The sequence below is a fragment of the Pseudophryne corroboree genome, chromosome 2 (assembly GCF_028390025.1).
Source record: "Pseudophryne corroboree isolate aPseCor3 chromosome 2, aPseCor3.hap2, whole genome shotgun sequence".
NCBI classification, from domain to species: domain Eukaryota; kingdom Metazoa; phylum Chordata; class Amphibia; order Anura; family Myobatrachidae; genus Pseudophryne; species Pseudophryne corroboree.
In genome coordinates this window covers 816,833,252-816,858,867 of record NC_086445.1, presented here as the reverse complement: position 1 = coordinate 816,858,867, position 25,616 = coordinate 816,833,252, and the positions used below count along the sequence as shown (strand labels likewise).

At 48.4% G+C, this 25,616-nt stretch overlaps 1 protein-coding gene across 3 annotated transcripts in view; it reads right to left on the bottom strand.

Annotated features, from left to right (window-relative positions):
• Window positions 1-10,272: 10,272 nt before the first annotated feature.
• LOC135049800 (acetylserotonin O-methyltransferase-like) overlaps window positions 10,273-25,616 on the bottom strand; it is a 448,700-nt gene continuing 433,356 nt past the window's right edge. Inside the window, exons 9-10 of one of the 3 annotated variants that reach the window (XM_063955675.1) lie at window positions 13,446-13,654; window positions 10,273-10,434 (exon numbers count right to left, since the gene is read on the bottom strand). In XM_063955675.1, coding sequence (XP_063811745.1) covers window positions 10,330-10,434; window positions 13,446-13,654 — 314 coding nt within the window. In that variant the 3' untranslated portion in view covers window positions 10,273-10,329. The remainder of the gene's footprint in view (window positions 10,435-13,445; window positions 13,655-25,616) is intronic. The other 2 variants (XM_063955679.1, XM_063955677.1) reach the window with 2 other exon arrangements.

The window sequence follows — 25,616 nt, the reverse complement described above, 5'->3', positions numbered from 1 at the left end:
GGTAAGATCAGGGTTGGGGTGTCTAAGGACAGGAGCGGAAACGAAAGCCTGTTTCAATGCCCGGAAGGCACCTTTAGCTACTCACGACACCGAGAAAGGTGCGCGCAGGAAGCAACCAGGATCCCAAGGCTCAAGATACAAGATCACTTGGCTGGAAGACAGGAATTGATCCCCAGGACCAGACTCAGGAAAACAGGACACAGGATGCTGGAACGTACAGGCTGTAAGCAGGAACACTCCAGAGGCAGGTACAGGCTCCACAGGAAGCTATCAACGGAGAGACTGCACTGTCCTGGTTCCCATAAAAAGGTTCTGCTGACCAATCATGGGAGAGTCAGTCAGGCCAGCCGCCCCAGACCCTAATAGCCCCAGCTATATCGTGGTGCACTGAGCACGGCGTCCCGGCTGCTTAGTAACAGCCGGGACCGAAGTGCAGGGTGGCCGCCTGGTGTCCCCGATTGCAAGGCAACTGGCCGGAGACAGACGTCCAGCGGCGGAAGGGATGTGCCGGCCCCGTTGCCTAGCAACGGCAGGACACCGGCACCTCCCACTATACCCACCACCGGTAACACTTACACCCCCTTTGTTTCTCCTCAGGATTTGCGATATCTGACAATGCCACCAATATTGTGAGAGCATTGCATCTGGGCCATTTTCAACACCTCCCATGTTTTGCTCACACAATTAATTTGGTGGTGCAGAATTAAAAAAAATATAGCAGGGGCATACAGTAGAAGCTGTCGGCGGCCCGAAAAATTTGGGGACATTTTCAACATTCAGCAGCTGCATGTCGAAGACTGGAGCAGCAGCAAACACTCTTGAATTTGCCCTGCCATCATCTGAAACAAGAGGATGTAAGAAGGTGGAATTATACCCTGTATATGTTTCAGCGGATGGAGAAGCAGCAAAAGGCCATTCAAACCTAAACTTCCACCTATGACATAGGGAAAGGAGCGGGAATGCACCTGAGTCAAGCACAGTGGAGAATGATTTCCGTGTTGAGAAGGATCTCAAACCTTTTGAAGTTGCCACATGTGAAGTTATTAACAAACAGATAGGTGTTTAAAATCACGCCACACAAACTGCTGCTGAGTCCCAACTCACGAGGATACGAATTCTCGGCAAAGCTTATGAACAAAGAAAGAAGAGAGTGGTCCACCAGCGCTGCTTGTATATAACTCTGTACAAATATTCTTCTGTCTGAGAATGTCCTGCACACAATAAAGCAAAAGAGGCAAGGAACTTAATCAGACACCAAATAGTTGTATTCTTCTTTCTTTTCCAGATTTAACCCCTGGATATATCTCACTCACCTAGGGGCAGTGAGATGTGTTCACAAAAAGGTATCTTTAAGTTTTCACTTTATCCTGACATCCAATTACACAGTGGTCATATGAAAACACACTCACCAGTATCACAGGCCCTATGTTCACCAAAAGGTATCTTTGGCTATACTGCTCCTCTGTAGATGTATCCCAGATATTATTCATTACAACAGTAAATATTCCTTCATTTTACTAAAACCATTTAGTTTCAAAGTCAGCGTTTAATTTTCTAGGGGCAAGAGTCTTCAACTCATATATTGTTCTCATCTCTAAACGTGCTAATTTTATATCCTTATCATCCATCCTCCAACTGGACCTGATGGTCTTTATCCCGCAAAAATTCACCAGATTTGTAATATTATTATAAATTGATGCACAGAGAACAACCGGTCCTGATATTTTACTTGGATCTGGGATATATGTGAAGTTAGTTCGGACACTGTCAGCTTAAGTCAGGTCTTTCCCCTCATCAGGCTTTTGCAGAAGCGGCCGGAGAAAGTGAAGGAGGAGCTGAAACGGAGCGATTCTGCTAAGTATGTCAGACTTGTAGATGAAGCCCTTCATTTGCTTTGCCAGGATTCAAAGGTTGTCAATCTCGGGGGGGCGTGGCCACGACGGCTGAGGAGTAGGCAGCAGGTCTCGGGAGCTCCCCGGCTACCAAACTCCTGACATCAATCCTGACTCCCTCTGGTGCCTTTACCCGGCCGAAACACCCACCCTGTGCTGCTGGGCATCGACGGGCGTCCCTCTCCGTGGTCTCCGGGTCCCGTAGAAGCGGCAATCACCACCGTCCGGCCCTGCGGCCTACAACTACTCCGGATCCCCGGCCTCGATTTTGGCGGCCTCGGCCACGGGACACCCGGAGCTCGAGCGGCGGGCTGCTGCTGATGCCAAACGCCGCGGGAGGACTGTGGGGGGGAGATAACCTCTCCTCTGCCTTTCGGGCTGTGACCTGGGACCCTGAAGATAGGTCGATAAGCAGGTACTCCTGGGGAAGGGGAAGAGACACTGCGGCCATTTTAGGAGTGGATTATAAAGGCTGCAGCCCATGCCTGCACATCTGAAGGGCTGCCTGATAGCATTCTCCTGTGACCAGCAAACTGTTTTTTTATTTCTGAGACCTTACTGTAAGTTGCTCTCACCCATTATCAGCCTCTCAATATCTATACTACCTATATTAACTCAACATACTGTTGGAAGCACAGTCAGATGTTCCCGCTGCGCAGCTCTCCCACTCTACCACATAGAGGCTGCATATAGATTGGATCTGGCTACGCTACAGTACTGCACTAATATCCTATAGTGTACTACACACCAATATCCTACCCCTGCCTCCTGGGACTGCTGCAGGATATTCCCTCTTCAATATTCCTGTCCGTATTGTTGCTTCTACACCAGTCTGTATTTTCTACCCATTGATATTCTGACATAAAGACCGGGCACGGTTGCTTCCCGCCACTGATTGTATACGTCCTTGCTGCTACTGCCTTCTAACTACACTTCTATTCTGAAAACCCTGCCCTGGGGTAGGTGTGACTGCTCCTGTACAACATGGTTAAGGGCGGCCAGAGTGCGGCTGCGGCCAAACTAGAAAGATATGCCAGGCAACCCACTCCCAGGGTGTCATCGGCTCCTTCTCAGGGAGCCTCTCCGACCCACTCAAACTCCCCCTCTGTGTCTGCGGCCGGTTCCCCAGAGGTGGCAGAGGCGCCGTCTATTCAGCAGGTGCTGGAGGCTATAGCTGGCAGTGAGCAGCGTCTCTCCGATAAGATGGAAAAGGTGCAGTGCGACCTCTCCTTACTCCGACAAGATGTCCAGCGTATCCGTGAGAGAGTGGGTGAGGCGGAGACACGGGTCTCCAACCTGGAAGATATGTGTGGCCCCCTGAAGCAATCCGTATCCACGGTGACCCAGCAGGTTTCCTCCCTTCAGACCAAGCTCTTAGATATGGAGGGACGGCTGCGCAGGAATAATGTAAGATTTGTAGGCCTGCCTGAAAGAGAAGAGGGCTCGCAGCCGGAGGACTTCCTCGAATCTTGGCTTAAGGAGATGTATGGCGCTGAGTCCTTTACGGCCCAATTCACGGTGGAGCGTGCACATAGGATACCATCTCGGCCGCTACCTCCTGGTGCCCCTCCTCGCACCTTCATCGCCAAATTCCTACATTATAAGGACCGGGACTCAGTTCTCCGCCTAGGTCGTACGAAGGGCCCGCTGGTCCGTAATGGAGTCAAGGTGTCGGCCTTCCCGGATTTTGCCGCAGACGTCCAGAAGGACCGAGCCCAGTTTATGCCCATAAAACGGCGTCTGCGAGACCTTAACATCTCATATTCCATGCTGTTTCCTTCAAGGCTCCGAGTTGTGGCGGATGGGGAGACCAAGTTTTTTAATTCCCCCAGAGAAGCGGCACAATGGCTGGACAGATTTGCACCGGGTGCTCGGCAGCTAGCTCCAGACTGATCTCCTGAGATGCAGAAGCTGGGGCCTGATTTACCGGAGGGAAAGATCATAGATCGGGGAGCCCCCCCTCCTTTGCATTGGTGGCTCAAGACTTTTACGTCCAAGTGGTGTTGATTAGAGAAGGATTAGAGGTTCAGTCGGGAATCTAGGCCTTCTTAGCACTTGGAAGTTTGGGGTTCTGGTTTGGGATACAAGTATGCCGGTGTTCGGGGGGGTGTACGGGGAGGGGAGGGATAATTGGGAAGCTGCCGGTTGCGGCTCCCTTTGTTGCTGTTTTTGGTTTTCTTTCTTCAGTTTGTTATTTTTCTTACCTAAGTTTTTTCTGAAGCAAGGATGTTTAATGATTCAGACGCTGTGGCTTATAACGCAGGGCTTACATACGTCATGTGATGCTGGTATTAATAATGTTGATTCTCAGTTGTATTTTAGGGAAATGTCTATCCGGGGGACACATAGAGTCTGTATGGGGTCATGATTAACCTGAAATTTTTAGCATGGAATGTCCGCGGTCTGAATAACAAAATCAAACGCTCTTTGGTTCTAAATATGCTTAAAAAATATGACCCGGATATTGCATGCCTCAGTGAGACCCACTTGGAGGGAAATAGGTTATTGTCTTTACAACGGGCCTGGGTGGGATGGGCTTACCATGCCTCTCATTCTTCCTTTTCTAGGGGTGTCTCGGTTCTGATTAAAAAATCAGTGCAATTTGAATTATCGATCAAAACTGACCCGCATGGCAGATTTGTATTTATGGAGTGTAAACTGAGTTCCCAGCCCTATTATATTTTAGCGGTGTATGTCCCCCCTCCTTTTTCATATGATGTGCTGCAGCAGGCTGCCTCTTTTATTGCTCCATCTCCTACCACCCCTGTGATATGCCTGGGCGATTTTAATAATATCCTAGATTTATCCCTGGACCGATGGCACTCCCCGAATGTTACGCTGGCGGGTGGTGGCCCTACCAAGTTTGCTAATTTCTTGGATAGTTTGCAGTGGGTGGATCCGTGGAGACTCCGTCACCCTGCGGCCCGTCAGTTCTCCTGTTTCTCCAGTACTCATGGCTCCTTCTCCAGGATTGACCTGATGCTAGTGTCCCCTGCCCTTGTCCCTGGGATCATCGACATCCATTATGAGGCTCGAGGGGTCTCTGATCACTCCCCTCTGTTGATGACCATGGCTGTGGGGGGTCAGAGAGGGCACTCTTATTGAAAGCTGCACCCCTCTTGGCTGACCCAACTGGGTGACTGCAGTGACCTGGAGACTCAGTGGGGGGGGTACTTTAGCGATAATGTAGGGTCAGCCCTGGGTACGATAGTTTGGGATTCATTTAAGGCGTTTTTGAGGGGTTCCTATATTAGACGCATAGTGGCTCATAAAATGTCCTCAAGGGAGAGAGAACAGGCCCTTGAAAGCGACGCCAGGGAACTAGAGTCCCAATATTTGCTGGATGGTGCCCCAGCGACGAAGGTACGCTGGCTAGTGGCTCAGTCGGCTTGGATGGCCCACCTGTCCGATAAAAACTCACGCTCCCTCCTTTTTAAAGCTACTAATATTTATATGCAGGCTGATAGGACGGGGGGACTCCTGGCTCGTCTGATACATTATGATCGTCCTGGGTCTACGATCACCCAGATGTCTGGTGGGGATGGCTCCTTTGTTGACACCACGCCAGACATTGCGCAATTATTCAGATCCTATTACTCTGAGATATATAGCTCACAATTGACGTGCTCTACTCTAGACCTCTCATATTACCTGGGGGGTATTGCGCTGCCCGCACTTTCCTCTGGGGCCTGTGAGTAGCTGGAGGCGCCCTTGACGCTCGAGGAGGTGACTGCGGCCATTGGCATGTCCCCTAGTGGCAAGGCTCAGGGGTCTGACGGGATTCCCTCTGAGGTCTACAAGAATCATATTGATTTTTTCGGGCCCAGACTCCATGCCCTATACTTAGATATATTTGCCAATAACGAGCTTCCCCTCTCTATGTCAGAGGCAATTATAATAGTGATTCCAAAGCCCGGTAAGGACCCTAGGTCTCCAGACTCCTATAGGCCGATCTCCCTGATTCCCAACGACGCTAAGGTCCTGGCAAAGATATTGGCAGTACGGCTTAACACAGTAATCACCTCCCTCGTTCACTCGGACCAGACTGGCTTCATGCCAGGGAAGTCCACATCTATTAACCTGCGTAGACTATATACCATTTTGCAACTCCCACATGACTCCCCTTCTGACTCGGCTGTGGTCTCGTTGGACGCGGCCAAGGCCTTTGACAGCATTGAATGGGCTTATTTATGGGAGGTGATGGCACGTATGGGCTTCGGGCCCAACTTTATCAGATGGACTAAATTACTGTACCAACATCCGAGTGCCAGGATCTTGGTGAATGGCTATGTATCCCCATCCTTTCCATTATCCCGTGGTACTAGACAGGGCTGCCCCCTATCCCCCACACTGTTCGCCTTGGCCATCGAGCCCTTGGCATGCTTGGTAAGATCGCACCCAGATATTACAGGAATCTGTACGGGCTCACGTGAGGATAGAATAGCTCTCTACGCAGACGACATGTTGTTGTTTTTGCAGGACTACGCCAAATCAATGCCCATTCTGCTGCGTGTGATAGAGAGCTTTGGAGCTCATTCGGGTCTTAGAATTAACTGGTCTAAATCATACATTATGCCAGTCATAGGCTCCCCTCCTACTGTTCCCAAAATCTCCCTGCCATTATGTTGGACAACACAATTTAAATACCTTGGAATCCAAATAACTAATGACCCTTCTGATTATATCCCTCTGAATATGGACCCAACCATGCAGTGGGTCATCAGCAAATCCAAAACTTGGTGTAGGCTTCCACTGACGGTCTCTGGTAGGGTCAATCTCATTAAAATGATCATACTGCCCAAACTTTTATATATTATTCTCCAGTCCCCGGTATATATCTTCCCAATATTCTTTAGGAAATTGAATAGCGTTTTATCCTCACCGATATGGGCCAATAAAAGACCTAGAATACAGTTAAATACCCTTACCAGGCAGCGTTCAGACGGCGGCCTGGCTCTGCCTAATTTTCAGATATATTACTACGCTGCTCAGCTGACTCATATCAGTGTATGGGCGCAGGATTCTAGCGCGGATTCTTTACATTGTGAGTTTATTCGCTGCTACTTCCCTCACCTATCTCCTATGCAGGTGCTGCTAAGTGGGAACATGGCTCGGTTTCTCCCCCCCTATTATTTTCCAGGCCTTAAAGATATGGCGGGCCCTGAGAGTTCTCTTGGGGTACGACGACCTGGACCCAGATACCCCCCTTTGGTACTCTGACTGGCTCCCTGAACTACATGCACTTGAGGGACAGGAGGTGTGGGCCCCTAGATCAGTGGTTTCTATATCCCAACTCTACCTAGATAATATACTCAAATCCTTTCAGCAGCTGAAAGATGAGTTTGATTTACCCAACTCCTACTTTTTCAGATACCTTCAACTTCGTCATGCCCTCCAGTCCCAATTTGCTGAGTCCCCCCCACGAATCCTCCCATTTCCCATCAAGACCTTTGTGGCTACATTGGGTCGGGCTAAGATGGTCTCCCTTGCGTATGGATATCTCCTGGCTAAACTCCATGCGGACCCTCTGACACGTTTCCGTGGAAAGTGGGAGGAGGATATAGGTCCGATAACTGAGGAGGACTGGACCCTTGCTCTGGAATATCCTGCTACAGTTACCAAGTCTCTCAGATATCAGCAAATTCAATTTTTCATTCTACATAGAATTTATATAACTCCAACTAGGCTGGCTACTTTTGGGACTGGTGGGACTGGCCTCTGCCCTAAGTGTGGGGTGGATGCGGGTACATTCTGGCACCTAGTGTGGGACTGCCCGAGGTTGCGGATGTTCTGGTCGGGGGTTAGGTCAATCCTGGAGAATACGGGAGTGACTGGCGGACTGCTTACCCCGCAATTTTGTATTTTGGGGATGGAGGGCTCTACTTCTATGCCTGTTTCGGTGGGTCTTTATGCTCGCAATGTATGTGCCTTGGCTAAGGTTTGCATTGCGAGGCTCTGGATGGCCCCTGGTGGCCCTTTAATATCTGCGCTCAAGTCCCTGGTTAACGATACAATATTCAAAGAAAGATATATATATATATGAAGCAAAACGCTTCAGCCAAATTTGAAAGAGTCTGGTCCCCATGGCTGAACTCCCCCCATTCCCAACTGGTCCCTTAATCACAGTGTGAACTGAAGTGATACCACATACATGACTTACAGCTTAAGGATATTCGTTTAAGATGGTTGGCAGTGGAGCCCTGCGTGCTCGCATAAGCATATACTTGACTATTGTGCTCCTGAATCAGATGATCGCTCCTTCCTACGCTCCTATCTAGGTGCTTACTATTTTTTGTTTAAGTTATGTTTGTTCTGTTTATTTGTTCTTTTCTTGGTTAGCTTAAGGGCAAAAATTAATTTTTTTTTAATGGAGATGTACATAATGGTTGCGGATCTTGCGGATCATAAAAGACCGAAAAATCGAAATGCATGCTCACTCCCTCATAGACATAGCAGTTAATCCACTGATGTTAAATTGTACCATAAATTAAGTTCTGATATGACTGATGTATGTGATATGCTAGTGGTCTGCAATGTCTGTACCTTACTCTTCATTTTACTGAATAAAAATACTTTATTAAAAAAAAGGTTGTCAATCTCTTGAAATTAGATCACTATATTTTGGCGACCTTACTTGATCCTAGGTTAAAGTCGTACGTTGTGTCTTTTTTTCCAATGGGCACAAATCTGCGGTGATGCAAAGAACTGTTGGTGAGAAAATTGTCAGCCCAAGCGGAATGTGACACGGCAACATCTCCTTCATTTTCTCCAGCAACTACGGCTGCAAGAAAAAAACTAACTTTTCCAAAGAGACCCACTGACGGTGATGCAGGTCAGTCAGGAACAAGTTTTGACATCTGGTCCGGACTGAAGGAGCTGCCTACAATTACTGACATGTCTACTGTCACTGCATATGATGCAGTCACCATTGAAAGAATGGTTGATGCCTATTTCAGTGATACCATACAAATAGGCATGTCAGACAGTCTGTTACTGTCAGGAAAAAGAGGCAATTTGGAGGCCCTTGCACAAACTGGCTTTGTTTTAATAAGTTGCCCACCCTCCTGTGTGTACTCAGAAAGAGTTTTCAACACAGCCGGGAACCTTGTCAGCGATCAGCGTAGGAGGTTACTTCCCCAAAATGTGGAAAAGATTATGTTTATCAAAATGAATTAAAAAATCCATGAAGAAGACCTTTACCAGCAATTTCCATCCTCCTAAAAGTACAGAGGGACCTGTGATGGTGGATTCCAACATGGATGAATTTATAGTCTGTGAAGAAGAGGATGTATACACTGATGGGGGAGAGGAATCATGCCTATTTAAAGTACTAAAGCCAGTATGTGCACTGCCCATTGGCAGCTTGTTTTGTGGGAGTCCAAACAAACAAATCATTTCAGAGACAAGTGACAGTCCTTGTTGCTGAAATGATTGGTTTGTTAAACTACAACATGGACAATTCCATCTTGCACCTCTTTTCTTTGCATTATGTGCTCTTTGGAGCCTTTTTTGGCATAGGTTATAAAACTGATATCCTGTTTGTCACTGCAGTGCCACCCCTAGATGTGCCAGGTGTTTGTGCCACCCACTTCTGTTACTTAGCTTAGTCATCCAGCTACCTCTGTGCAACCTTTTGGCCCAAACTGGATGAAAACAATATTGTGAGCTGTGAGGTGTTCAAAATAGACTGAAAATGAGTGGAAATTAATGTTATTGAGATTAATAATATGGCATGAACAAAAACACCTCCAAATTCTATGATTTTAGCTGTTTTATGATTTAAAAAGAAAAATACAGATCCAAAACACGAAGGAGATAAAGATCCAAAACCAAAACCCAAAACCCAAAAAATGGCCCAGCTCACACTCCTACTTTAAGCATAAATGAAAGAGCTAAACACTAGTTTGCAGGAATCTATGACCTGCAAACTCTCTTTGTTCTAGGAAATAGGATAGGTACCTAGCAACAGTGGTGGGTTAGGTGCAAGCCTCCCGGCGAAATGCTGGGAAGGTATAGTGAAAGAAAAGCTTTCACTTACCTTCTCACAGCATGGGGGGAGCGGGACAGAGCCGCAGATCACGGCAGCACACAGGTCCGTGCGCGCACATGGCTCGCATCACAGGAGTGTGCGCACACCACTGGACATGCGCACGCACCGTGGGCTCGTGCGTGCGCACCTATAAGGCGCTAGGCCCTGCCCCCAGATTCAGATTTTACGAAAGCTTACAGATGACAATCCCAACTAGAACAAGAGAGAAATTTAAAGGGTAAGATCACCCTATCTCCTATAACCTAGTAACAAAGGACACAGGAGACAATATAGATGCAGAAACCAGTGTGTTTACTAGAAACTCTCAACAGTATTACAGGTGATAAGAGAACAACTGGAAATGGCAGAAGGAAGAACTGTTATGTTGCTTTGAAACTAGCACATAATCTAAACTCCTGCAAAATTGCGGAGCCTATTAAGGGTACTTGTAGAGCTATTTTTGATCCTTAGGTGACTGCGTCTGCGGCTGTTTCTTCTGACCTTTTGGAGTGCCTGAAACCAAGGAGAGAACAGACATAAATAATGACTGTTGTTAGAGATTACAACCAACAGACCTAGCAAGGCATCATAAGGTGGGTAGGGTGGGAGCTGTTGCTAGGTGGCAATCCTATTCCCTAGAACAAAGAGAGTTTGCAGGTCATAGATTACTGCGTATATTCGTTGGGAGGCTTGCCACCTAGCATCAGCTGGTGGGTAGACTACCACACACCTGGTGGTTGCTCTAAGCAATTCTATCCTTTGGGTATCAGAAGGCCTCCAATAATGTTTCACGAAAGTAAGAGTGGATGACCAACATGCAGCCTGTATTATGGACTGTAATGTTAAGCCTTTAGCCACTGCTGAAGTGATGGCAGCACTGCGGATGGAGTGTGCAGCACTGCGGATGGAGTGTGCTTTGAAGATGGAGGTGTCTATCCCTGAGCTTTGCATGGCAGAAACTATCCAACTCCTGATTGTAGAGGGTCTGGCCAGATGAAAGGGCTTTCGGCATGTGATAAAAAGACTAGAAATATAATTTCTCCATGGAGCCGTTATTGCGAGGTAGGCGGATAAGCACTTGACTATACAAAGATCCGTGTCTAGCTGGTCTTTGACTAGATCAAACTCCACTAAAGGAATTTGAATGGAGCTGGTTTTTGTGTGCCCTTTTAGGACTATATGGAAACCGATTGGAGTAGTCATCATCCAGGGTTCAGATGTTTCTATTAAGGAAAGCTCAGCTCCTCTGGCTGCGAAAGCCAGAGCTAAGAGAGAAGCTAATTTTCTTGAAAGATTGGAAATGTTGGCATCTGAAGGGATTGTGGCTAAGTAGTTAAAAAAAAGATTAATGTCCCGCATGGAAGAGTATCGTGGGCATGGTGGCCTGGATAAGAAAATACAGTTGAGTAATCTAAGGTACAGCTTGTTTTCTCTGAGGCCTGGAATTAGAAGAGCTAGGGCCAAGCCATATAACCATATGGTGGTGGAAGCCAAACCAGACTCAAACTTAGCGGCCAGAAAGTCTAACGCTTAGTAAGGCTCTGAAAAAGAACCTAAAGGTGGGTTCTGAGAAGCCTGCCAAGACATAAATTCATTTACGAATAGACTAGTATCTGGATTTTGTTCTGGGTCTAAGGGAAGCATTTATCAAAGCTATTGAAGAGGCCAAGAGGTTAGTGGTGGTCAGCAACCGACTAATGTCGCTATCCACATGCAATGGGGAAGTTCCTGCTGAATGTCAGGAGTCCCCTGGCAGCAATACTTGGACATACCCAAGGGAAGCTTGGGTCCCTTGTGGAGTGGGATGATCAAGGAGAACCAAACTCGGGACGGCCAGATGGGGTAAACCAAGATGAGATGAGATACTCTGTCTGTCTTGATCTTGTGAAGTACCTTCAGTAACATGGCTTGAGGAGGGAAAACATATGGTAGAATCAGATCTGTCCATGGAAAGGACATTGCATCCATGTGGAGAGCCCCTTGAGTCCAGATCTTGGACACGAAGGTTGGGACCTGTGTGTTCGATGGGTTTGCAAACAGGTCCACATGGGGGTGACCAAAGGTTTTCACGATGTTGAGGAAAACTTCCGGTCTCAGAGATGCCCGATCCAGCGTTAATTTCTTCCTGGACAAAGAATCGGCTAACTCGTTTAGCTCTCCTGGGACGTATGTTGCAGACAAAAGTATGGAACGTTCCACCACCCAGTTCCAGATGTCTATTGCCTCTTGGCAGAGAGTAAGGGATCAAGTGCCTCCCATTCTATTGAGGTAAGATGCAGCGGTTCTGTTGTCTAGGCAGAGGAGGACTGAGGCATCCCAGGAGTTTGTGGGAACTAGAGAGGAGAGTGCTAACCTGGCAGCCCTCAACTCTAAGAGACTGATGTGTGCTGTTGAGTCTCGAGCGGACCATCTTCTCCTTACTACCTGATCTCTTGTAAATGCTCCCCACCCCAAAAGGGACACATTTGATATCACATGATCATGTCTGGTGGAGAAGGCAGAAGAGGTCTGGGAGATGGCAGTGGAAGTTCCATCCAGCTGCAAATTTCTTTGAGAAGTATTGGTGTTAAGAGGATTCTGTCTGACCAAGTCCATCCCTGACAAAGGAGAGCTGAAAGAAGGATCTGAGCGTGTCTTCAGACAAGGGGAGCATGAAGAAATCTTGGATCTAAGGATCTTATTTTCCCTATAACTCTGGCCAAGTCTCTCAGCGAGAAGCAGTGCTCGAAGGTTGGAGATATGAATGTCCTTCCACTTGTCTGGGGGAACTGCTATCGATAAAGAAGGGGTATCTATCAAGAAACCCAGAAAAACTATTGACTGGGAAGGTGTTAACATGGTCGAAGTTTATAGTAAACCCTAAGTTCTGGAGGAGAGAAAGACTGAACTCTCTGTGAAGCAAAAGGGTTTCTTAGTTTGAGTGGACCACTAAGAGGTCATCTAGGTAGATTATACAGCGGAGGTGAGAGATCACTGCCTTCATAAGGCGTGCGAATGTATAAGGGGCGTAAGAAAGACCAAAGACCATGACGGTCCACTGATAGAGGACGTCCTTCCACAGGAACCTCAGAAGTCTCCTGTGATTTGGATGTATTTGAATTGTATGAAAGGCTTCTTTGAGGTCTATCTTGATACAAAAATCGTTCTTTGTTAACAGAAAAGGTATGTCTGCTAAGCCCTTCTTATGGAAAGAATGAGGTTTTATATGTTTGTTGAGAGATTTGACGATTAAGACCAGTCTGTATGAACCATCCTGTGTCCTGACAGGGAAAAGGTGAATGACCCAGCCCTTTGTGGAAGTATCTGCCAACTTTATTTTGCCTAGCTGCAGGGCAAGGGATAGGACCCCATCTAATAACTGACTGGCGTTTTTGGAACATGGAAATATTTGGCATGGAAAATGGAAAAGGGGTAGGGATAGACCTTTTCCACAATTTTTAGCAACCACCTGTCTGTGGTGATCTGCCTCCAGGAGGCTATTGCCTGTAAAGATAAGGCGGAGGTTGTAGAGTTAGGTGACTTACCGTATCCTCTGTCTTTCCGGACCCTGTGCCTCTCGTGGTCCGTGTCCAGGGTGGGCCTTCTTTGGGTGCTCTGGGGGCACCTATGTGGTCTCGGGTTGAACTGCTGGCTCCCGCAGGACGACCCTCCTGATGAAAGGGCCATCTGGAAGGCTGTGGTCCTTTAAGGTCTGCGAAGGACTTGCGAGCTTTATAGTGGACTTTGACTTCATCTATAAAGTTGGGGCCGAAAAGGTCAGAATTTATCAGGTTGGGAACACCTACTGGTCTGGGAGCTAGATTGGTTAGCCCTGCATTAGCTAGCCAGCAGGTTCTACATGAATTTGATATGAAATCAAATATCTGACCAATTATTAGGGTAGGCCTACTAATAGCTTTTAAATGGGCCATTTTGGAAGCTACCAGAGAATCTAGGGAGCCTCCCGAGACGCCTTCTTTTTCTTCCTTGTCGAGGACAAATAGTAAAGGACCAGCAGTAGGATGGCCAATCCCGGGCCTTTTTTTCAATCCCGGGTATTGGGATTGAAAAATGATCAATCCCGGTATTCTCGGGATACCCGAGATTGGGTTAAAGATTTTAAAATTAAAATCTTCAGTGCCCCCCACCCCTTCCCGGACCCGCCCAGCCCACAGAACTACTCACCATCCTTTGCGAAAGGGCGTAGCTACCATAGGTGCAGGCAATGCAGCTGCTATGGGGCCCAGAGCTGAAAGGGGCCCACGTTCCCTGTCAAAGTTACATGTGTTATATACATTTTTTGCCATTGGGTGGTACGTAGGACTCTTTTCAAACTTTTTCCTTGGGGCCTGTAATATATCTAGGTATGCACCTGGACCTGCTCATTGTAGTGTGGTATAAAATGAACTGGAGGGGATTTTAATGTTACATAATATGAACCAGGGCATTGTAATGAGGCACAATATGAACGGGAAGCACTATATATCATAATGTGAATTGGGGGTACTGTGCGACATAATGTGTACTGGCAGCTCTGAAATGTGACATAGGGTGAATTTAAGCACTACTACAATTCATAAAAGAAACTAGGGCACTACTATGGGGCATAACATTAAATGAGGCTCTACTATGGTTCTGAAAATGAACTAGGGCACTATTATAGGGCATAACAATAACAACAGCAGCAGAGAAGTGTCTCTCTAGAAGCATTGGAACGGGGGACCCTTCAAAAGGTTGGTATGGGGCCCACAAAGTTCTGGCTATGCCTCTGCTCTGGGAGTGTGGGCATGTTCACTTTCTGCAGGTGGCGAGGTGCGATCCGGGCAGCGCAGTCGGCTGGCATCAGACTGCGCAGCATGACCTCTGACTTCACATCACGCTATGCAGTGCACACGACTGGGGGCAGAGGGAGCCGGGCAGCGTCCAAGCCTCCTGAGGACATTGAACGCTGCCTGGCATTGAAAAAACAAGGGGGCTTTCTAATCCCGAAATCCCCAGGATTGGATGCTCCAATCCCGGGATTGAATTACAGCCAATTTTAGGCCTAAATCCTGGGATCCCGCTGATCCTGATCCCTGGATTGGCCACCCTAATCGGCAGCATCTGAAACTTTAAATTGAATCTATCTTAATAATAATGTCCGAGGCAAATAGGGCCGGAATGTCTGGGATGCCAGTGTGGTTACGGAGAACCATATCATCCTCCTTCATAAGTGTCATTCTAAAGGCTAACTGGGCGAAATTGCATACTTGAGATCACTCACTCAGAGCCCAGTGAGATGAATATATTTTAGTTGGTGGCATTCTGCCCGCTAAGGCTACATGGGCCATCTGCAAGTCACTATATTCGCTTCTGTGAGAGGATGCACTAGTCCTGATTACTTCTTCTGACTCCCAATCTACTGGGGGGTAACCAGCTTCCCCAGATGAGTGGGAAAGGGGGGTTGTATGGCTATGACTAGTCCCCTTATGAGCACAGTCTTGCGCAGATTGCCAATCAGAGACAGGGAATGTATGCCATCTGTGGGCAGGAGAGGGGGGTCTGCTAGGGATCATAGAGGTATTCCGACTGCTGGCAATACCTGGGAAAAATATGTTTTTTCCTGAACAGGCCTCTCTAGAAGAAACACGGTCAGTATGTTTCTTTTAAGGCGCCCATCATTTTATTGTGATCACTTACACTTTAACTTTAAGCTAGCTTAGCACTATAAATAAAGACACAGACACCAATAGCTAGATTTAAAAGGTCAGACGGTATTTATTGATGACTGACCGGAACTTTAAACTAGATTTTATGTTGGAGGATGGCAAAGATAAAGGCGCTACCAAACACCAGCTCCAGTCATCTGATTATATCACCGAAACGGAGGAGGGGACTACCACAACAACCACCTCCTACATGCCTAACCCGCATTGTGCAGGACCCACCACTCTTTCCTCTGGCAAATATGGATGCTCCCCTAGGGGAGCGTCCGATTGTCCAACCGCAGGGTAAGGACACACTCACTGTCCATTCCGAAAGAGGGTGCCCCACAATGACCACTTAGGCCTATATGACCGCTGGCTGGTAGCGACTTTCCCGCCACACGAGGTTTACCAAACCACAACCTCCATCCCCAGAAAAAACATAAAAACAACCTTATAAGCTAAGGCAAAACCCAAAAGTCCCATCAAGAAAACCACCGACCCCCCCGAGGAAGAGACTAACATGCTTAACATTGCAAAAAACTGTGGCCCGGAGGACCAGCAAAAGAAATCACCCTACCAAACCACTGAAAGCTACAAAACAAACCCGCAGAGCCACCGCCTCCCGGGCCCGAACAGACAGCAGAGAAACATGCTGCACCCCTACAATAACAACGAAGCATAATCCTCCCCGGCCAATGACAGCAGAACGCCGCTGAACAGCCAGTGAGTGCATGGAGCAACAAAAGGGGACCTGATAGCAAATATGAGGCAGAAACCTACTAACACGACACAAACACAGTACAGACTAAGGGCAGGACACCTGAATAGGCGATACCACCCACCTATCCGGTAGAGAAGAAAATCCAACCAAATGACCCCCACGCAAGCCACGAGCTCCATACCCAGGGATCACCACGTGACCAAAACCACAGCCATTCCTCTTGCCATAGGATGCAAAGCTGCCCAAAATTTTATTTCCTTTGTTTTTTTAAAAATGACCCAACAGGCACACGCTCCTGCGTGTCGATAGCATCTGAAAAGGAAAAGATCCCAAACACTGGTGCTAAAACAGACAATAAAATTACACGATAAACAGTAGCAAAACAAACCCAAGTGAAGGAGAAAACTCAAAAAACCTCCCGTGGACCTTTGATAAGCCAATTGTAATTGGGCCCCCTCGGAGGAAAATTTTAAAATTCGCTTCACACCCTAAATTCCTGAACGCTATCCGTTCAAAAACTGACCGGTAAACACAGTTTTGGGGTTCGCGCAACAGGCGCAACTGAGACATTACAAACATGTACCAAACTTAAACAACGCAGAGGCCCAGCGGCCCAGCTTCCGCAGTCCGCGAAGCTGCCCCAATCCGCAAGGAATGGGTACCAGAGCCCTGAAGCCGCATCCAAACCCCATTAGAAAAAAGGGGGCGCTACCAACCCACCAGCTCAGTTAACTAGCAGAAAACTGCATAACCTAGGAGGGGACTTCCCACCTCTCCCAAAGCATAACCCGCATTGTGCAGGACTCACCACCTTTTACTCCAGCAGAGCAATGGACGAAACCGCACGGGAACGTCCGTAGTCCACCCGCAGGGAGAAGACGCTCGCCAACTTACCAAAAGGGGATGCCCCACAATGACCATGTATGCACACCCTTGACCGCTGGCTGGTAGCGACCTTCTGCCAAATCGCAATACTACGCACACCTCAGCGGCCCCGCACCTGAATCGCTTCTGCTGAAGAAAACCCCGCCGCAGCATGCATAACTGCCCCCAACCGCAAGGAATGGGTACCATAGCCCAAAAAAACGCATCCAACGTACACCAGTCGGACACCACGCAGACGTCCAGCACCGGAATTGCTGTCGCTGCCAAACCTACCACCGCAGCATGCGCAGCCGCATCAATCCGTAATGAACTGGTACCCCAGCCGTAAAACACACAACAAAGCAAATCCCCAGCGGCACAGCACCTGAAAACGCTGCCGCCGAAGAACCTGCAGCATGCGCAGATGCTCCCATCCGCAAGGAATGGGGGGTACCCCAGCCCAAAACACCATACAATGCACTATCCCCGTGGCACAGCACCCGAAGTGCTGCCGCCGAAAAACGTGCCACAGCAGCACCCGCAACGGCCCCCCAATCCACAAGGAATGGGTACCAGAGCCCGAAAACCATATCCAAACGTACAGAGTCTGCATAGCACCCAGACTCCCATGAGCCCAGCACCCGAAGCGCTGCCGCTGAAAAACCCGCCACTGCAGCACGTGTAACAGCCCCAATCCGCAAGGAAGCGGGTATCAATAGTCCAAAAACCCTACCCAAATGCACAGAGGCTGTATACCATGCATATCACCAGCAGCCCAGTACCTAACGCTGCAACTGAAGAACCCGCCGCCGCAGCAGGCGTAGTCGCCCCAATTCGCAAGGACATGGGTACCCTGCAACCACCATAGCCGTAACGCTACAGACACTGAAAAACCAGCGAAGAGGACCCAGGAGGGTACACAAAAGAAAATGGCCACCCCCCAAAGGCCGCACCGGACACACACCCACGCCAAAGGCAATGTGTCACCATCCGTAAGCGCCTGCGCTCTAAAAGGGGGAAACTAATGACCCCGGCCATCCCAAGCCCTCGCAGAACCCGCAAGTCTGCACAGGAAAAACGGAACGCCCACGATTGGCGTGGCATCCATGCGCATGGGGCTATGCAAATCCTCTCTGTATCGACCCACGCACAGTACCCGCGCTGCCGAACCGACCACCATCTAGGCGCCCCGCCAGAAAACACCACTGACAGGCAAACCGGAGTACAAAGATGACCAGTCACCGGCCCCCAACCCACTGACCCGGAACGCCCGATGAAAAAACCAGTGCAAAAGCTAGCCCGAACAGTGCAACCTCACGAACCAGACTGCGCCCCACCTGGCCGGACCCAAACGGGACCACCAAACTTCACCTAAGTATATGGAAAGCGACGTGCCCACTCAAAAGCTGCAGCCATAGGATCCCTCGACGCCCATCCCATAATGGCCATGGATAGCACGAAAGACCTAATAGAGCAGCCAGCCGCCGTAGTAAGGAGCAAAATGAAGTGCCCGCAAGGGCAGACACCCCGGCTGCCCCAGACCTGTCATCCCGGGAAAAAACCCGCAGACCAAGGCCCTCAAAGTACCTAAAGGCGACCCCATAAAAACCACTGCGCCGGAGTAGACAAAACAACCCAAGAAAGCGAATGAACCCCGGCAATCGGAGCCATCGTCCGGAGCATGGGAGGAGCCACCACTAGCCCGTCCAAGTAGCTGGACAACTCAGCCATCCGCCAGATACAAGTCAGGCCCAAAAGAAACATCAACAGTCGTGCCAGGCACCAATGCACGTAATGTAGCAAAGGAGGCGCAACCACGCCTCGCCACCCCAGGTGCTATGCCCCGGTCGCAACGCCGGGAAACAAACATTGCGCCGCCAACTTCTGGGAACCAGACGACATAACAGGCGGAGGGCCGGGAGGGAGGAAGGACGGCGACAGGAAAAGCGTAAACCACACCCGTAAGCGCCCAGAGAAAGAAAACAAGGTCCCGAGCCATCACCAAAAGCAGCCTGGAAGCATACATGCAAAAAACGTGCAGAATTAAACCAACAGGCGAATAGAACAACCGACCCAGAAAAAACCTCCCCACAACGGAACACCCAGAAATCGAAAAAACAGATACCGGGAAAAGGGAAGAAGGTGAAACGCGGACGTGACGTCCAGCTCAACTCAGCAGGAAACATGACCGCAAAGTCACCCAAACGCAGGGACTAGACAAAAGACAGAAAAATGCACCCTGCAGAAGCATCCAGAAAAGCAGCAGGAAACCAAAACCCCATGTGGGTGAGACAAAGGTGGCAGAAATGGGCACCCACCCAGGAACCTACCGGTAGCAGCGGTAGGGCCTTCCGTGCTACCTACCACGGTCCCCGAAGGAGCGGAAAGTGCTCCGCCCGCGACCGGGGTGCATACCCAACTGTGTGACCTCCCCCATTTAGAGGCAAAAACGATAATGTACCCCCACACTGCGCCGACCATAATCTGAGGCCACTAACCATCAGCCCCCCAGGGTGGGGGCCCGTGACAATAGAACTGTCCATGGTCTGAACACCAGCAAAGCAGGCAGAAACCCTGATAGTAAGAGGCCCAAGCGCCCCCGACAGAGCTAGCTGCAACCACCAAGAAATTTGTGCATACCCAGCTGCTAGCCATCACAACCGCGTAGCACGATCCCCGTAATGTAGAACAAGGCCACCTGCCTCTTTCCAATCGTATCCACTACCTACCCTGCCAAAATAAAATGCCCACGACCCACCAGTACAGTATATGATTAGCGAGGACCCCATGTACGTATGGGGAGAATGTAAAAACTCCACAGTCAGAGCCCCGGCGGGAAACGACCGCATGACCACAGAGCAGTGTAGCAGCAAAACAAAAAATAAATAAATAAATTTGCTGTGACCAAAACATCAGGGAGCTGACATGCCCATAGCCACCGGCACCCCATCGTACCCAGTTCCCGTAGCCGTGCGACGCGCAGTAAGCTAGGCAAAATGCGGCGGGCACCCGGGGAAACCTTAGGAAACACAACTAGAACTAAACAATGCTAAAGGAACAAAGAAAACAGCATGCTCACCGGTACCTGCAGGACCCAGAACCACCCCAGCCGACGACGATCCTGACCGAACATCTCCAGCAGACACCGACACCGTATCTTCTCCCGGCCTCCAACTCGTGTACCCCGATTCCGCGGTCCTGACAATGCTAGAACTGCACACTCAGGGGGAACAAACTGGGTTAGAAAACAAACCGGGTTAGGGGATGCTGGAGCGACGGCAGGCGCCCCAATCGAACAACCGACAGCCAGACCATAGGCGGTCAGCCAGGAGGGGAGTTGTGCCGTATATCCCAGAGGCAGGGAATAATGACAGGAGCAACAGGAGACTGCCAATACGGCGGCTGATGAAGGGAAGCAAGCACAAAAACCCCCAGGGTAAGACCCCGTAAAAGAGGATGAGGGGACCAACCCAGGAGATATCGTGGGCAACGCTGCCGGGACGTAAAGGGACTGAAAACACCTGTAACACCCCAGGCTGGACAGCAGATAGCGCACCAGCCCCATGCAACCAGCCCAGAAGCAGGCAGAATGCTCTGGGAAACAGGGAAGGAGGACAACCAACCCGAAGGAACTGCTGGGCAGGAAAGGGGGAGGACGCGAGCACATCGGGGGCCACCGAAGACAAGCCCGTGCGGGAAGGGAACATGCCAAAGACCGGAACCATACCGCACCAGGCCGCTAACACCGGCCGGTGCCGTGGCCGTAACAGCAGTGAGGGAGGAAATGGGGCCGTCCGCGATCGGAGCCCCTGCAGGATAACCCACGTGACTCTCACCGTCGTATACCGCAGCACCTAGCCAACCACACGTGGTGTTGCCCCTGCCTGCGGAAGGGGCCGGCAGGGGAGAACACGAACCCACCACTGGAGCACTGTCTACAGCGCACGCGGCCAGACGCCGTGCTCACCGGACTCAGAGCAGACGGAGGAAGGAGCGGACGCCGGCTGATGGCCCCCCGTGACCGTGAGGCAACGGTGGGCGAGGAGGGAGGGGAGGCAACCACACGGATGCAGGCATGCCTATAGCCAACAGTAGCGGGCAGCAGCAGCAAGATGGAGGGGGGGGGAGCAGACTTGCAGGGACGGGGAATATGGAGGGTACAAGCAGGGAGAAACGGAAAAAATAGGGGACACTTCAGAAAGGGGAACAAGTCAGCAAGGGGGACAATTATGGAATTACAGTCATTATAAAGGGAATGGAATGCACAGTAATAACAATACAGCAGCGATAAAACAGTAATAAATAATACAGCAGGGTACTCAGCTGTCCAAAAACATAAAACAGTGTGACAATTAAAACAGCAGCCCTAAGAAAATTAAATACAAACAGGCACAGAGCCTGTGTCACTTAGCTGTCCAAATGGCAAGAGGAAGTATGAAGCGCATGACCCAAGCTTTTATATGCACTGAAGCCTACACCCACAAACACTGATGGACAAGGAAAACAACCTATAGAAAATTCCCAAGTTCCCTTGGAAAAACTACCTAGCAACTGCTTTGTCATAAACAACCAATCACAAAAAATGGGGCTCTTATATGGTCTCGTGCTTATTCAGCCCTCATCTAATCTTACTTGTGCACTTTCTCACCATTCTGTGGGAATATGTAGGAGGAGAAGGAGTCTCAGCATTCTGACTGACTTCTCCCTCCTCACAGTTGTCCCTGCTGTCTTCCGACTTGACATGGTTAATAATTCTTCTTCTTTTAAATATAATGTCCTCATCTGAGGAAGTAGTAGTGTCGGCAGCTTTATCTATGTTCTGCCTAGAAGGCTGCCTGCCTCTTTTGCTGTGCTGTGGGGACACTATCAGAATGTCTGTGGCTGACACAGACACTGTGTCCTCCATGGTGCAGCGCTGAGGTAAAATCTAAATCTGGGGGCAGGGCCTAGCACCATATAGGTGCACGCACACGTGCCCAGCGTGCGTGTGTGTGTCCGGCAGTGCGCGCATATTCCCGTGATGCACGCCATGCGCACGCACAGACCTGTGCACTGCCAAGATCCATGGCTCTGTCCCGCTCCCCCCAGGCTGTGAGAAGGTAAGTGAAAGCTTTTCTTTCACTATACCTTCCCAGTGTTTTCGGCTTGCACCTAACCCACTAGCTGTTGCTACAGTAGGTGGCAAGCTTCCCGATGAACAAGATGGCTGTTAGGCATTTATCCCCTCCTAAAGCCTTGCCCACACACCTAGAAATGCCTCCCCAAAATTAAAATATATAAATAAGGTGCTTCACAAACGATTCCCAGCAGATTTTTCATGTTTCAGATTGTTTGCAAAATCGCTCACTGTGTACGCTCAATTTGTTTGGCAGGACTCCGGGAAGTTCAAGGGAAATTTATCATCTTCCAAATTGTTCATCTTTCACAACTTTCAAGTCTTCTTGTGTGTATGAGCATTTTAAGTTAAGTGCATTGTTTTAATGGGGTAATTCCAAGTTGATCGCAGCAGGAAATTTTTTAGCAGTTGGGCAAAACCATGTGCACTGCAGGGGAGGCAGATATAACATGTGCAGAGAGAGAGAGATTTGGGGATGGTGAGTTCAATCTGCAATCTAAATTGCAGTGTAAAAATAAAGCAGCCAGTATTTACCCTGCACAGAAACAAAATAACCCACCCAAATCTAACTCTCTCTGCAAATGTTATATCTGCCTCCCCTGCACTGCACATGGTTTTGCCCAACTGCTAAAAAATGTCCTGCTGCGATCAACTTGGAATTAACCCCTAAGTTTTATACTTTAATATTTATATTTTACAATATTCAGTGTGTTACTTATATTCAATATACTAATAATTTTACTTTTACTTCTATTTAATATAGTCATCTTTTTATAATTATTTTACTTACACCTTTTAATATTTGTATAATAAATCATTTTAATGGTTTAATTAACTTGTATACAGGACTTGGGGCCTAATTCAGACCTGATCGATCGCTAGCTATTTTTTGCAGCGCTGCGATCAGATAGTCGGCGCCTATAGTGGAGTGTATATTTGCTTTGCAAGTGTGTGCAAACGCTTTTGCAGCCGAGCAGTACAAAAAAGTTTTCTGCAGTTTCTGAGTTGCCCAGAACTTTCTCAGCCGCTGCGATCACTTCACCTTGTCTGGGCCCGGAATTGACGCAGACACCCGCCCTTCAAACATTTGGACACACCTGCGTTTTTCCAAACACTCCCAGAAACCAGTCAGTTAACACCCAAAATGCCTTCTTCCTGTCAATCTCCTTGATTCTTCATTAAATCCATCGCTCTGCAATGATATGCTTTACACCCGTACAAAGTGCCTGCGCATTGCGGTGCATACGCATGCGCAGTTCAGACCTGATCACTAAAAAAGTTTCAAGTAAAACAAGAATAGCCCTGCAGCTACTTACCCAGTGCGACGGATCCAGCGATGAAGGTCCCGGCTGTGACATCAGACATCCGCCCTCCAAACACCTGGATCCGACTGCGTTGGACTCACCACGCCTGGAAAATGGTGAGTATCCGCCCCAAAACGCCTCCCACCTGTCCATCTTCTTGCAATCGCTGCTGCAATCACTTTTCTCGCTGGCGGTGTCGCGGCCTGGCAACTATCATCACCGGGCAGCGACGCGCGTGCGCAATGCGCCCATATCACATGCGCATTTCTGACCTGTTCTCACCGCATCAAAGAACAGCTGCGTGCGAACGGGTCAGAATGACCCCCTATGTGCACTGCAGGGGGAGCAGATATAACATGTACAGAGAGGTTAGATTTGGGTGGGGTGTGTTCAAACTGAAATCTAAATTGCAGTGTAAAAATAAAGTAGCCAGTATTTACCCTGCACAGAAACAAAATAACCCACCCAAATCTAACTCTCTCTGCAAATGTTATATCTGACCCCCCTGCAGTGCACATAGTTTTGCCCAACTGCTAACAAATTTGCTGCTGTGATCAACTCTGAATTACCCCCTAAGTACTTTGGGGGTCATTCTGACCTGATCGCACGCTAGATTTTCTTGCTGCGGTGTGATCAGGTCAAAACTCTGCAAAACTGTGCATTCGTATGCACCACAATGCGCAGGCGCGTCGTACGGGTACAAAGCGGTTCGTTGCTGAGCGATGGATTTAACGAAGAATCCATTCACACAGCCGATCACAAGGAGATTGACAGGAAGAGGGTGTTTGTGGGTGTCTGTCAACTGATCGGAGTGTTTGGAAAAATGCAGGCGTGTCCAAGCATTTGCAGGGCGGGTGTCTGACATCAATTCCGGACACGAACAGGCTGAAGTGATCGCAGCGGCTAAGTAAGTTCAAACCTACTCAGAAACTGCACAAAACTTTTTTTGTACCGCTCGGCTGCAAAAGCGTTCGCACACTTGCAAAGCGAAAATACACTCCACTATAGGCGGCGACTGTCTGATTGCAGCGCTGCAAAAAGTAGCTAGTGAGCGATCAACTCGGAATGACCCTCTTTGACAAATAAGGGAATAAATTGTTTCTTAGTTAAGGGTATTATTATGGTTTTCCAATGAATTAGTTTGATTTAATGTGTTCTTATTAATGTATTGTTATCCATTTGTATTGACATATTTTTATTAGATCATTTATACACTTGTTTTATCTCTTTATGTTTCACATAATGAGTAGCCCCAATATTTCTTCCTCTGACCTCCATCCTGCAAAAATGAATGTTATAAATTTGTCTGGTTCTATACATATATGAAAAGATTACTCATGTATATGAACATGTGCTCCAACTACAAGAAAGAAAAACAGCTGGCTTGTGTAGCAGTGGATAGCAATGCAAGAGCAATGCAATCTGTTTTGGTTCGCTCTCTACGTGATACCAACCCTGAACTTCCAGTTTGAGCACCAATAACCGGAAGTAGTGGTTATCGAGGATATTATGAGCTGGAGACTTTTCAATGTGTATGAAATGGAGTTCCTCTTTAGTGCATACAAGTGATGCATGCTTTGCATGGGAGATTATGGATTCAATCAATTCCAGTTTTCTAGTTTACCTTTGTTTTAAGGAATATATGTATTTTATTGTTTTTATTCAGTTTTTAGCATTGCATATATCTTTTTTATAATGTGTTTTAATGCTGTGTATAAATATTAAATGTTGAGTATTGGATCATTTTGTATTATTGTATATCTTTATATGATGATGGGGATCCGGTCTGAAGATCGACAGTGTCTAGGTCGACAATGTTTAGGTTGACCACTACAGGTCAACAGTCACTAGGTCGACAGGGTCAGAAGGTCAACAGGGTTTCTAGGTCGACATGTTCAAGGTCGACAGGTCAAAAGGTCGACATGAGTTTTTCCCTTTTTTTTTCTTTTTTTTTACTTTTTCATACTTAACGATCCACGTGGACTATGATTGGAACGGTAATCTGTGCCGAGCGAAGCAGTAGC